Source organism: Rhinoraja longicauda, chromosome 44 (assembly GCF_053455715.1).
Source record: "Rhinoraja longicauda isolate Sanriku21f chromosome 44, sRhiLon1.1, whole genome shotgun sequence".
In the NCBI taxonomy this organism is placed as follows: Eukaryota; Metazoa; Chordata; class Chondrichthyes; order Rajiformes; family Arhynchobatidae; genus Rhinoraja; species Rhinoraja longicauda.
In genome coordinates this window covers 8,202,678-8,216,601 of record NC_135996.1, presented here as the reverse complement: position 1 = coordinate 8,216,601, position 13,924 = coordinate 8,202,678, and the positions used below count along the sequence as shown (strand labels likewise).

The 13,924-nt window shown below is 47.0% G+C and overlaps 1 protein-coding gene across 4 annotated transcripts in view; it reads left to right on the top strand.

Moving 5' to 3' along the window:
• The window catches only part of LOC144612418 (phosphatidylinositol 4-phosphate 5-kinase type-1 alpha-like), a 60,615-nt gene that overhangs the window by 32,488 nt on the left and 14,203 nt on the right, over nucleotides 1–13,924 (top strand). For all 4 annotated transcript variants that reach the window (XM_078432039.1, XM_078432038.1, XM_078432036.1 and 1 more), the window contains 2 exons: nucleotides 901–985; nucleotides 8,910–9,062. In XM_078432039.1, coding sequence (XP_078288165.1) covers nucleotides 901–985; nucleotides 8,910–9,062 — 238 coding nt within the window. The remainder of the gene's footprint in view (nucleotides 1–900; nucleotides 986–8,909; nucleotides 9,063–13,924) is intronic.

The following is a 13,924-nucleotide window of genomic DNA, read 5'->3' as shown; positions in this document are numbered from 1 at the left end:
ATGATTAGGCCACATTTGGACTTCTGCATTCAGTTGTGGTCGCCCCATTAATGGATGGATGTGCAGAAGAGGTTTGATGGAGTACTAAGGGGTATTAGCTTTAAGGGGAGGTTTGACAGATTCAGATTGTTTTCTCTGGAATGCCAGCGGTTGAAGGGAGACCTGTTAAAAAATATATAAAATCATGAGAGGCATAAATAAGTAAACGTTCTGAAACTTTCTTCCAGAGTGGAAATATTAAAGACGAGGTGGCAATGCTTTAAGGTGAAAAGGGAAATGTTGAAAAGAGATGTGTGGGGCAAGTTTTGCTTTACAGGAGAGGTGTGTGCCAGGAGCATGCAGCCAGGGGTGGTGCTACAAGCAGATACAGTCGTGGCATTTAAGAGTTTTGATGTGGGCATGTATAAGCAGGGAATGGAGAGTTCAGTTGCCACTTTGAAAATAAGTCATGTTACAACTCCCTCCCTCTTTGCCTTGAACTGGCCTTTTTTTTGTTTTTATCTGCTGTTGAAAGTGCCATTTTGAGTTTTTGTTTGTGGGAGCGTCACGAACAAGATATGGGGGCTGGTCATTTAAAACTGAGGTGCACAGAAATCTGTTCTCTCCAAGGATGATGACTCGTTGGTATTCTAGATGTTTCCCCAGCGGTGATAGAGACTGATCATTAGAAATATTGAAAGTAGAAATGGATACATTTTGGATTGAAGGCTATCAGGAAATGACAGGGGCAATCAGTCATGATCAAATTGAATGGTAGGGAAGGTTTGAGGGGCCGAGTGGCCTCTATTGTTTTGTGTTCATCAGGTTAACTTTTTATGAATACTCTTAAAGCTGTGGTGTTTCCTGAGTTTTTGCTGTTCCCCATTGTAAATTGAAGTCCATTTTGTTCTGTCCCTTCAGGATACGGTGTCTGTGCACAGACCTGGTTTCTATGCTGAACGTTTTCAACGATTCATGTGCAGCACAGTTTTCAAGAAAATACCACGTATGTATCCAGTTGAGATACCTTGTTTTGTTTATTCTCATTTCTGAATTCCTCAGAACGACTCACCCAGGGCGTATTCTACTGTTGTAATTGTAGGGCAGGTTGGGCGGGATTCTACTGGATGTTGTCACAAACATGCAACCTTCAAATATTCTGGACTCCGATAAAAGAAAAATGGTTTTTTTTTAATAAAGAAGCAGTTTGATAGCACGGGAGACCAGACATGGGCATCGAAACATAAGCCAGTACTAGCTGCATTTATTACTAACTTTGAGAAAAAAGACCATTCCCCAAATAGCACTGACAACATGGCGTTTGCTCTGGGGTGGTTAAGTCAAAGAGCAGAGATGAACTTGGAACAAGTCAGATAAACGTTTTGGAGTGTATGGAACAAAAGTATGAAGATAATGGTGGAGATTGATTGGGGGGATGTTTGTGTAATGAGAAAGCACTGGCACAGGCCAATAGCCTGTTTCTGGCCAGTACATTCCATGTAATTTGTGTCAGCACCTAACAAGCGTTGTCATCAACACTGTAAATATTGCCATTTGTAATGGAACAGAGAATGATTGCTAAATGCTTTCTGAAATATATCAATGCATTCTGATCAAATTGACCTCTGTCTTTTAACACAGCCTCAACTGAAGGCTACACCATAGTATAAGAAAATAACTGCAGATGCTGGTACAAATCGATTTATTCAAAAATGCTGGAGTAACTCAGCAGGTCAGGCAGCATCTCGGGAGAGAAGGAATGGGTGACGTTTCGGGTCGAGACCCTTCTTCAGACTGATGTCAGGGGGGCGGGACAAAGGAAGGATATAGGTGGAGACAGGAAGATAGAGGGATATCTGGGAAGGGAGGGACAGAGGAGCTATCTAAAGTTGGAGAAGTCGACGTTCATACCACCGGGCTGCAAACTGCCCAGGCGAAATATGAGGTGCTGTTCCTCCAATTTTCGGTGGGCCTCACTATGGCACTGGAGGAGGCCCATGACAGAAAGGTCAGACTGGGAATGGGAGGGGGAGTTAAAGTGCTCGGCCACCGGGAGATCAGTTTTGTTAATGCGGACCGAGCGCAGGTGTTCAGCGAAGCGATCGGCGAGCCTGCGCTTGGTTTCGCCGATGTAAATAAGTTGGCATCTAGAGCAGCGGATGCAATAGATGAGGTTGGAGGAGGTGCAGGTGAACCTTTGTCTCACCTGGAAAGACTGTTTGGGTCCTTGGATGGAGTTGAGGGGGGAGGTAAAGGGACAGTTGTTGCATCTCGTGCGGTTGCAGGGGAAAGTGCCAGGGGTTGGGGTGGTTTGGGTAGGAAGGGACGAGTGGACCAGGGAGTTACGGAGGGAACGGTCTCTGCGGAACGCAGAGAGGGGAGGGGATGGGAAGATATGGCCAGTGGTGGGGTCCCGTTGTAGGTGACGGAAATGTTGGTGGATGATATGTTGGATCCGCTGGCTGGTGGGGTGGAAGGTGAGAACGAGGGGGATCCTGTCCTTGTTGCGAGTGGGGGGAGGGGGAGCAAGAGCGGAGCTGCGGGATGTAGAAGAGACCCTAGTGAGAGCCTCATCTATAATGGAGGAGGGGAAGCCCCGTTTTCTGAAGAACGAGGACATCTCAGAAGCCCTAGTGTGAAACACCTCATCCCGGGCGCAGATGCGGCGTAGACGGAGGAATTGGGAGTAGGGGATAGACTTTTTGCAGGGGACCGGGTGGGAAGAAGTGTAGTCCAGATAGCTGTGCGAGTCAGTGGGTTTATAATAAATGTCCGTCACTAGTCTGTCTCCTGTGATGGAGATGGTGAGGTCCAGAAACGGGAGGGAGATGTCAGAGATAGTCCAGGTATACTTAAGGGCAGGATGGAAATTGGAGGTGAAGTGTATGAAGTCAGTGAGTTCTGCATGGGTGCAAGAGGTAGCACCAATGCAGTCGTCGATGTAGCGGAGGTAGAGTTCAGGGATGGGGCCAGTTTACGTCTGGAACAGGGATTGTTCGACGTACCCGACAAAGAGGCAGGCGTAGCTAGAGCCCATGCGAGTGCCCATAGCTACGCCTCTGGTTTGGAGGAAGTGGGAGGAGTCAAAGGAGAAGTTGTTGAGGGTAAGAACCAGCTCTGCTAGGCGGAGGAGAGTGTTGGTCGATGGGGATTGGCTGGTTCCACGGTCGAGGAAGAAACGGAGGGCTTCGAGACCATCCTTGTGGGGGATGGAAGTGTAGAGTGACTGGACATCCATGGTGAAGATGAGGGAGTGGGGGCCTGGGAACCGGAAATTATCAAGGAGATGGAGAGCGTGTGAGGTGTCTTGGACGTAGGTGGGGAGGGATTTAACCAGGGGGGATAGGATGGAGTCGAGGTAGGTAGAGATAAGTTCGGTGGGGCATGAGCAGGCAGAGACAATGGGTCTGCCGGGACAGTTATGTTTGTGGATTTTGGGTAGGAGGTAGAATCGGGCCGTGCGGGGCTGGGGAACTATGAGATTGGAGGCACTGGGGGGTAGATCGCCGGAGATGATGAGGTCAGTGATGGTGCTGCTGATAAAGGTCTGGTGTTTATCGGTGGGGTTATGGTCCAGGGATAGGTAGGAAGAGGTGTCTGATAGTTGTCGTCTGGCCTCGGTCCGGTAGAGGTCATGGCTACACCATAGTCACTGTCGGTCAAGTTAAAACCTTTTTGATACTTCAATATTGCCTAGTTATTCTGCCTTCATCCCACCCCTCCTAATCTTCATGTATGAGGTAGGCAGGTGAGATGCCCTCTTGGCACTGTGCTAGTTCAAAATTAGTCTACTAATGTGGCAGGGGGTTGGGATACAGCATGGAGCTAGTATAGGGGGTGAGGAGAAGGTAAATATAGAGGAAAAAACTGGTCAGATTGGGAGGCAGAACAAGAATGCCCCAGCACAGTGGGGTAGGGCAAGTCTGAACGGCATTTATTTTAATGCAAGGAGTATTGGAAGCAAGGGGGATGAATTGAAGGTGTTACTGAACACATGGGAGTACGACATTGTTGCCATTACGGAAACATGGTTGAAGGAAGGGCAGGACTGGCAGCTCAATATTCCAGGATATAGAATCTTCAGGAGAGACAGAGAGCAGGGAAAAAGGGGAGGGGTTGTTGCAGTATTAATCAGAGAATCTATTTCTGCTGTAAGAAGGGATGACATATTAGCGGGTTCCTCAAATGAGGCTATTTGGGTGGAATTGAGAAATAGAAAAGGGGCATGCACCTTACTGGGTGTATACTACAGACCCCCAAACAGTCAGAGGGAAATAGAAGAACATATTTGTAGGCAAATCTCGGGGGTGTGTGAAAACAACAGGGTAGTAATAGTTGGGGATTTCAACTTCCCGAATATTGATTGGGATAGCCAAAGTGTCAAGGGCCCTGAGGGTGCAGAGTTCCTAAGGGTCATCCAGGAGGGCTTTTTGAGCCAATATGTTGAAAGTCCAACAAGGGAGGGGGTGGTATTGGACTTAATCTTGGGAAATGAGGCCGGACAGGTGGCTGAAGTGTCAGCAGCAGAGCACTTTGGTGACGGTGATCACAATTCAGTGATATTTAAGGTGGTAATGGAAAAGGATAAAGAGGGACCAGAGGGGAAATTTCTAAATTGGGGCAAGGCCAATTTTAATCTGATAAGGCAGAAGTTGGCCCTGGTGGACTGGGATCAGCTTCTCATGGGGAGGACCGCATCAGAACAGTGGGAGTCATTCAAAGGAATAATTGAAAAAGTACAGAGGAAGCATGTTCCCCTAAAGTTTAAGGGTGGGACAAACAAGTCCAAAGAACCTTGGATGTCGAACGATATAGTAGGATTGATTCGAAAAAAAAGGGGGGCTTTTGGAAGGCATAAAGAACTTAAGGCACAGGTATCATTAGAGGAATACAGAAGGTGTAGGGCGGTTCTTAAAAAAGAAATTAGGAGAGCAAAAAGGGGCCATGAGATAGCACTAGCGGGCAAAATAAAAGAAAATCCCAAAGTGTTCTATAAGTATATCAAGGGTAAGAGGATAACGAGGGAAAGAATGGGGCCCATCAGGGACCATAGTGGAAAGCTGTGTGTGGAGCCAGAGGATGTAGGAGATGTTTTAAATGAATTTTTTGCATCTGTTTTTACGAGGGAGGAGGGCGATGCGGACTTAGAAATGGAGCAGGAGGGTTGTGATGTTCTTGAGCATATTGCTATTGACAGGGAGGCGGTGCTGGAGGCTCTGGCAGGCTTAAAAGTGGATAAGTCTCCGGGCCCTGACGAGATGTATCCCAGGATGCTGAGAGAGGCAAGGGAGGAGATTGCAGGGGCTCTGGCACAAATTTTCAGAGCCTCTCTTGCAACAGGGGATGTACCGGAGGACTGGAGGATAGCTAATGTGGTGCCATTATTTAAAAAGGGCAGTAGGGATAAACCTGGGAACTACAGACCGGTGAGTCTGACATCGGTGGTGGGGAAGCTGCTGGAAAAGATTCTGAGGGACAGAATCAGTCTTCACTTGGAGGATCGAGGGTTAATTAAGGATAGTTAACATGGCTTTGTTAATGGAAGGTCGTGTCTGACTAACTTGATTGAATTTTTTGAAGGGGTGACCAAGGAGGTAGATGGGGGTAGTGCAGTGGATGTGGTATACATGGATTTCAGTAAGGCTTTTGACAAGGTCCCACACAGGAGACTAGTCAAGAAGGTAAGAGCCCATGGGATCCAGGGCACCTTGGCAAAATGGATAAAAAAAACTGGCTTAGTGACAGAAGGCAGAGGGTGATGGTAGAAGGGTGCTTCTGTGACTGGAGGCCGGTGTCCAGTGGGGTGCCGCAGGGATCGGTGTTGGGTCCCTTACTGTTTGTAATCTACATTAATGATCTGGATGTCAACGTACAGGGCATGATCAGCAAGTTTGCAGATGACACAAAGTTAGGGGGGGTGGTGAATAGCGAGGAAGGGATCTGCAAGCTACAGGAAGATATAGATGAGATGGTCAGATGGGCGGAGCAGTGGCAGATGGAATTTAATCCTGAAAAGTGCGAGGTGATGCACTTTGGCAGGAATAACTTGGAGAGGGAATACACCATGAATGGAAGGACCCTAGGGAAGACAGGGGTACAGAGGGACCTTGGAGTACAGGTACACAAGTCCTTGAAGGCAGCAGGACAGGTGGACAGGGTGGTCAAAAAGGCGTATGGGTTACTGGCCTTCATTAGCCGGGGCATCGAATATAAAAGTAGGGGGGTAATGATGGAATTGTACAGAACACTGGTGAGGCCACAGCTGGAGTATTGTGTACAGTTCTGGTCACCACATTATAGAAAGGATGTGATAGCTTTGGAGCGGGTGCAGAGGAGATTCACCAGGATGCTGCCAGGGATGAAGGGCCTCGGCTATGAGGAGAGACTGAGCAGACTGGGGTTGTTTTTCCTGGAGCAGAGAAGGCTGAGAGGGGACATGATCGAGGTGTACAAGATCATGAGTGCAATAGATAAGGTAGATGGCGGGGAACTTCTTCCACTGGTGGAAGGTTCAACAACGAGGGGTCATAGATACAGGGTAAGGGGAGGGAGGTTTCAGGGGGATGTGAGAAAGAACTTTTTCACCCAGAGGGTGGTTGGAGTCTGGAACTCATTGCCTGGGGTGGTGGTGGAGGCGGGAACACTCACAACGTTTAAGAGGCATTTGGATGGGCACTTGAAATGCTACAACATTCAGGGCTACGGTCCAAATGCGGGAAAATGGGATTAGAATTAGACTGTGTTTGGTAACGGGCGGCACGGACACGATGGGCCGAAGGGCCTCTTTCTGTGCTGTAGGACTCTAGTCCTGATAAACTGTATTCAACACTCTGGAGATGTCTCTGTTTTTTGGGACCAAATTCAAGCCGGCATAAAAGTAGCCTTGGCTCATTCAATATTACACTCCTTTGAATCAGAAGATATAACCCATCGAAAAAGTTCAACTGATGCCCCGGTGCAGTGCTGAGGGACCAGCTTATTGTGGGAGGGACTGTGCTGAGGGAGCGCTGTGTTGACAGAGGGGTAGCATTGAGCTGCGTAATGTACAGGCAGGTATGGAGGGAATCACAAAACAAATAATCGTGTGCACCAGTATCTGTCCCTTAATCAACATGACTAAAACAAATGAACTATGTTTCCTACATTTCAAAGATGACTGCACTTCAGAATCATTCTATTTATGTTCAGCATGAGATGTAAAAGGTTTGAAGAGATACGTCTTCCTTTGTCTCCTCTCTTTGCTAAATATGTTTTTCATTGAGTAACCTAGGTGAGTGGTCCAGGTTCTTAGTACAGAACAGCGCCAATACTCAAAGTGGGAGAGAACGTAAGGTAGACCAAGTAGGTGACAACAAGTTTGAGTTTTGCCATCTTATAAATAATAAGTATAGTAGTAAAACATTATCTTGAAGATTAGATTATCAGTATCTCTTAGTGCAAGGTGGAATTTGAGCCAAACAGGCACTGAAGCGAAGGATGTGATCCTTAATGGAACAAATGACAGCTTCTGCCAATCCCCGTTCCCTTTCCCCATCACCCCTCCACTTCAGTCTTTGAGTAGGGCTCTTTTCCAGATGCATTCACCTTTGGTGTCCACCCTCACTCAAGCTGCCATTCACTTTTAAACTCAAGAGTGCTAGCTAGCTCTTTCACCATGGGAGCCATGGCAGTCTGAGGTGTATGTCCTGTGTCCTGGAGCCAATGTGTGTTTCAGCCAACATTGCTGATACAATAAATCCATCCTATCCCCCCTGGACAAACCCCTCCCTATCTATCTATGTCTGCTCTGTCATTGCTGGTACAATAAATCCATCCTATCCCCCCTGGACAAACCCCTCCCTATCTATGTCTGCTCTGTCATTGCTGATACAATAAATCACTACCTACCAATATCTGCTCTTTCAATGCTGATACACATTCTCTGTATATTATATGGCCATGCGAGCTTGCTGTGCGTAGAATATTTACTGCATTCACAACTTTACAATGCTGCAATACAGTTGATCACTGTATCCTTGCAGCACTATACAAATCCAGTTATTTTATACCCAGCTCAAGTTCACGGGCAGATTCTAGGTGTCCACTGACAGCAGGTCCAGCAAATCTGTCGTTTGTTCATCCTTCAGCTAAGTCCAAGAATCTAGGGTACTAAGTTTGAAGGAGGCTGGCAAATCATGGAATTTCTTTTGTTGCATTCTGAGCTGGTCATAGAGTGATACAGTGTTGAAACAAGCCCTCCGGCCCAACTTGCCCACACCGGCCAACAATGTCCCAGCTACACTAGTCCCACTTGCCTGTTTCTTAAACAATGGTATAGTCCCAGTCTCAACTACCTCCTCTGGCAGCTTGTTCCATACACCCACCACCCTTTGTGTGAAAAAGGTACCCCTCGGATTCCTATTAAATCTTTTCCCCTTCACCTTGAACCTATGTCCTCTGGTCCTCGATTTCCCGTACTCTGGGCAAGAGACTCTGTGCATCTACCCGATCTATTCCTCATGATTTTGTACAGGAGCTGGTCTATTCAAAAGTAACTTTAAATTGAACGCGATCGTGTTTACCGATGGCGTTTAGGAAAATAAGTGTGACTCTCAGACCTTCCTGAACGTGGTTGCCCCGAACTGCCACCTCCAGTAGCTGGCATTTTGGATGATCAACGTTGCCAGTGACTTCCACGTCCTGTGAATGAATAAACAGAACAATCTCCAAGTTGCCATGGAGTGTAGTCCACGATTTGCTCTGGGGAGTTTCTGCTGCTGTGCTGCAGTAACACAAAACCAAGAGGCCAAAGTTGTTCAGGCAGAGAGCTGCCAGTCATCCTGCCGACCCTGCCTGTGTACTATGGAGTGTGGGAGAATAAAGAATTACGTTGCAATGAGTACCAAGCACTAGTTTCTACCTCTAATGCCGTTCTCTTTCGTTTTCCTCAGTCAAACCGTCCCCATCGAAGAAAAGCAGACTCGGTGTGACGTCAATGAGGCGGCCTGCAACAGGGGGTTCTGGGCAGCCACCTTCATCCTTGACTGAGGAAAGCAAAGGCCAGGTGCCTACCAAGGAGATCACTCAGGCCATAATAGAACCAGGTAAGAGGTGTATTGTTGACACATTAGCTTCCAAATTCCATCCACCTTCTTCACCTCGGAGGGTGGGGGGAAAAAACCTTGCTCCAAAACACTCATACCTGCACTCCTCTAATTCTGGCTTCTTACAGCTCCCTGATCTTGTGGTTCCTTTATTGATAGTCATACCTTCATAATCAAAGAGGAAATACAGTAAACCCTCGCAATAATGGATCTCTAGCAGATTTCAGGCCGAGGCTCCTGTTGCACCACTTGCCCCCGCCCCGTTACCCAATGAGATGGTGCCACGTGACGTACTTCCGATTGTGGGAGCAGAGAGAATGAGCAGCATGAAGATGGTGTACGTCCGGTCCCTGGCTCACCGTGTGTGGGGCCGTGGGCTCTGTGGCTCCCAGTCCCGTGAATTCCCACTGGCTTAACCCCACACCCCTCCCAATGGCACATTTCTTCCCACCCATCCTTGGGTTAAACTTTGCATCCCTCACTCAGTTATAGCGGACAATCGGTAATAATGGACACTGTTCCCCCCCCTCCTCTCTCCCTCCCTCCCCGTGGACTGTTATTGCGAGGGTTTACTCTAATTATTTAGGGATGGTTACAATAACAAAGTTTCAAGAAAGCTCATCATGTTTGACAAATAAGCTTTGAATGTTTTGAGGATGTAACAGACGGTTGATGTAAGGGAATCTATTAATGTGTGTGTTTAGATTTCCAAACGTGACCAAGTTCCACGTAAGAGGTTGGTGAGCACGTCATCTTCCACCTCGGCACAGTGCAGCCAATTTTGATAACATTATTACCGATTGTATCAGTCATCCATCGGTGAGATTGGTTCCGTTTATTTGTTGTTTTTTCCTCTTTTTGTTTCTTCCTCTGGGAGTGGAGGACGTACCCAGCTCAACCTGTTGGGCAAGTCTTCCTGTTCTGCATTTTGCATCCCCTACTTCCTTTTGTCTCAAGACAAGTCAACTTTATCTGTCACATACATATACAAGATGTGCAGTGAAATGAAAGTGGCAACGCCTGCAGATTGTGCTAAAACTACAAAACACAATAGAGAAATAAAATATAAATTAATACAGTGAATTAAATGAGTCCCTGGTGATATGAGAGTTAACAGTCCTGATGGCCTGTGGGGAGAAACTCCGTCTCATCCTCTCTGTTTTCACAGCGTGACAGCGGAGGCGTTTGCCTGACTGTAGCAGCTGGAACAGTCCGTTGCTGGGGTGGTAGGGGTCCCCCATAATGTTGCTGGCTCTGGATCTGCACCTCCTTTAGATTTTTTTTTTAGATTTAGAGATACAGCGCAGAAACAGGCCCTTCGGCCCACCGGGTCCGCACCGCCCAGCGATCCCCGCACATTAACACTATCCTACACACACTAGGGACAATTTTTTACATTTGCCCAGCCAATTAACCTACATACCTGTACGTTTTTGGAGTGTGGGAGGAAACCGAAGATCTCGGAGAAAACCCACGCAGGTCACGGGGAGAACGTACAAACTCCGTACAGACGGCGCCCATAGTCAGGATCGAACCTGAGTCTCCGGCGCTGCATTCGCAGTAAGGCAGCAACACTACCACTGCGCCACCGTGCCGCCCTGATGTATAGGTCCTGCAGGGGGGGGCGAGTGTAGTTCCAATAGTGCGTTCAGCCGAACGCACTACTCTCCGCAGAGCCTTCCTGTCCTGGGCAGAGCTGTTCCCAAACCAGACTGTAATGTTGCCGGACAAGATGCTTTCTACAGCCCCAGAGTAGAAGCACTGAAGGATCCTCAGAGAGACTCTGAATTTCCTCAACTCTCTGAGGTGGTAAAGGCACTGCCTTGCCTTACTCACCAGTGCGGCAATGTGTTGTGTCCATGTCAGATCCTCTGTGATGTGGACTCCCATGTATTTAAAGCTGCTCACCCTATCCACAGTAATCCCATTTATCTCCAGTGGCGTGTATGTCCTCGGATGTTCTAGTTCTCTAATTGCTACCATCCAGTCATTGACAGATTCTGTAGATGGGTCTCAACCCGAAACATCAGCCATTTCTTCTCATAGAAACATAGAAAATAGGTGCAGGAGTAGGCCATTCGGCCCTTCGAGCCTGCACCGCCATTCAATATGATCATGGCTGATCATCCAGCTCAGTAACCCGCACCTGCCTTCTCTCCATATCCCTTGATCCCTTTAGCAAAAAGGGCCACATCTAACTCCCTCTTAAATATAGCAATGAACTGGCCTCGACTACCTTCTGTGGCAGAGAATTCCACAGACTCACCACTCTCTTTGTGAAAAAATGTTTTCTCATCTCGGTCCTAAAAGACTTCCCCCTTATCCTTAAGCTGTGACCCCTGGTTCTGGACTCCCCCAACATCGGGAACAATCTTCCCGCATCTAGCCTCTCCAACCCCTTAAGAATTTTATATGTTTCTATAAGATCCCCCCTCAGTCTTCTAAATTCCAGCGAGTACAAGCCTAGTCTATCCAGTCTTCATATGAAAGTCCCGCCATCCCAGGGATCAATCTAATGAACCTTCTCTGTACTCCCTCTAAGGCAAGAACGTCTTTCCTCAGATTAGGAGACCAAAACTGCGCACAATACTCCAGGTGCGGTCTCACCAAGGCCCTGTACAACTGCAGTAGAACCTCCCTGCTCCTAAACTCAAATCCTCTTGCTATGAATGCCAACATACCATTCGCTTTCTTCACTGCCTGCTGCACCTGCACGCTTGCTTTCAATGACTGGTGCACCATGACACCCAGGTCACGTTGCATCTCCCCTTCTCCTAATCGTTCACCATTCAGGTAATACTCTGCTTTCCTGTTCTTGCCGCCAAAGTGGATAACCTCACATTTATCCACATTATATTGCATCTGCCATGCATTTGCCCACTCGCCTAATCTATCCAAGTCACTCTGCAGCCTCCTAGCATCCTCCTCGCAGCTAACACCGCCACCCAGCTTTGTGTCATCCGCAAACTTAGAGATGTTGCATTCAATTCCCTCGTCCAAATCATTAATATACACTGTAAATAACTGGGGTCCCAGCACTGAGCCTTGCGGTACCCCACTAGTCACTGCCTGCCATTCCGAAAAGGACCCGTTTATTCCTACTCTTTGCTTCCTGTCCGCCAACCAATTTTCTATCCACCTTAACACTGAACCCTCAATACCGTGTGCTTTAAGTTTGTACACCAATCTCCTATGTGGGACCTTGTCGAAGGCCTTCTGAAAGTCCAGATATAACACATCGACTGGTTCTCCCTTATCCACTCTATTAGTTACATCCTCGAAAAATTCTATAAGATTCGTCAGACATGATTTGCCTTTTGTAAATCCATGCTGACTTTGTCCGATGATTTCACCAATTTCCAAATGTGATGCTATCACATCTTTAATAACTGACTCTAGCATTTTCCCCACTACCGATGTTAGGCTAACTGGTCTATAATTCCCCGTTTTCTCTCTCCCTCCGTTTTTTAAAAGTGGGGTTACATTAGCTACCCTCCAGTCCTCAGGAACTACTCCAGAATCTAAAGAGTTTTGAAAAATTATCACTAATGCATCCACTATTTCTGAGGCTACTTCCTTAAGCACTCTGGGATGCAGCCTATCTGGCCCTGGGGATTTATCTGCCTTTAATCCATTTAATTTACCTAACACCACTTCCCGACTAACCTGGATTTCCCTCAGTTCCTCCATCTCATTAGACCCCCGGTCCCCCGCTATTTCCGGCAGACGGTTTATGTCTTCCTTAGTGAAGACAGAACCAAAGTATTTGTTCAATTGGTCTGCCATCTCCTTGTTCCCTATGATCAATTCACCTGTTTCCGACTGCAAGGGACCTACATTTGTCTTAACTAATCTTTTTCTCTTGACATATCTATAAAAGCTTTTGCAGTCAGTTTTTATGTTCCTTGCCAGTTTTCCCTCATAATCTATTTTCTCTTTCCTAATTAAGCCCTTTGTCCTCCTCTGCTGGACTCTGAATTTCTCCCAGTCCTCTGGTATGCTACTTTTTCTGGCTAATCTGTATGCTTCATCTTTTGTCTTAATACTATCCTTGATTTCCCTTGTTAGCCACGGATGCACTACCTTTCCTGGTTTGTTCTTTTGCCAAACTGGGATGAACACTTGTTGTTCATCCATGCGAACTTTAAATGCCTTCCATTGCATGTCCACCGTCAACCCTTTCAGCATCAATTGCCAGTCTATCTTGGACAATTCACGCCTCATACCCTCAAAGTTACCTTTCTTTAAGTTCAGAACACTTGTTTCTGTATTGACTCTGTCACTCTCCATCCTAATGAAGAACTCCACCATATTATGATCACTCTTGCCCAAGGGGCCTCGCACAACAAGACTGCTAACTAACCCTTCCTCATTACTCAATACTCAATCTAGAATGGCCTGCTCTCTCGTTGGTTCCTCGACATGTTGGTTTAGAAAACCATCTCGCAAACATTCCAAGAAATCCTCTTCCTCAGCACCCCTGCCAATTTGGTTCACCCAATCTATATGTAGATTGAAGTCACCCATTATAACTGTTTTACCTTTGGTGCACGCATTTCTAATTTCCTGTTTGATGCCATCCCCAACCTCACTACTGCTGTTAGGTGGCCTGTACTCAACTCCCACTAGCGTTTTCTGCCCCCTTAGTGTTTCGCAGCTCTACCCATATCGATTCCACATCCTCCGAGCTAATGTCCTTCCTTTCCATTGCGTTAATCTCCTCTCTAATCAGCAACGCTACCCCACCTTCTTTTCCTTTCTGTCTATCCCGCCTGAATATAGAATATCCCTGGATGTTGAGCTCCCAGCCTTGGTCACCCTGGAGCCATGTCTCCGTAATCCCAACTATATCATAATCATTA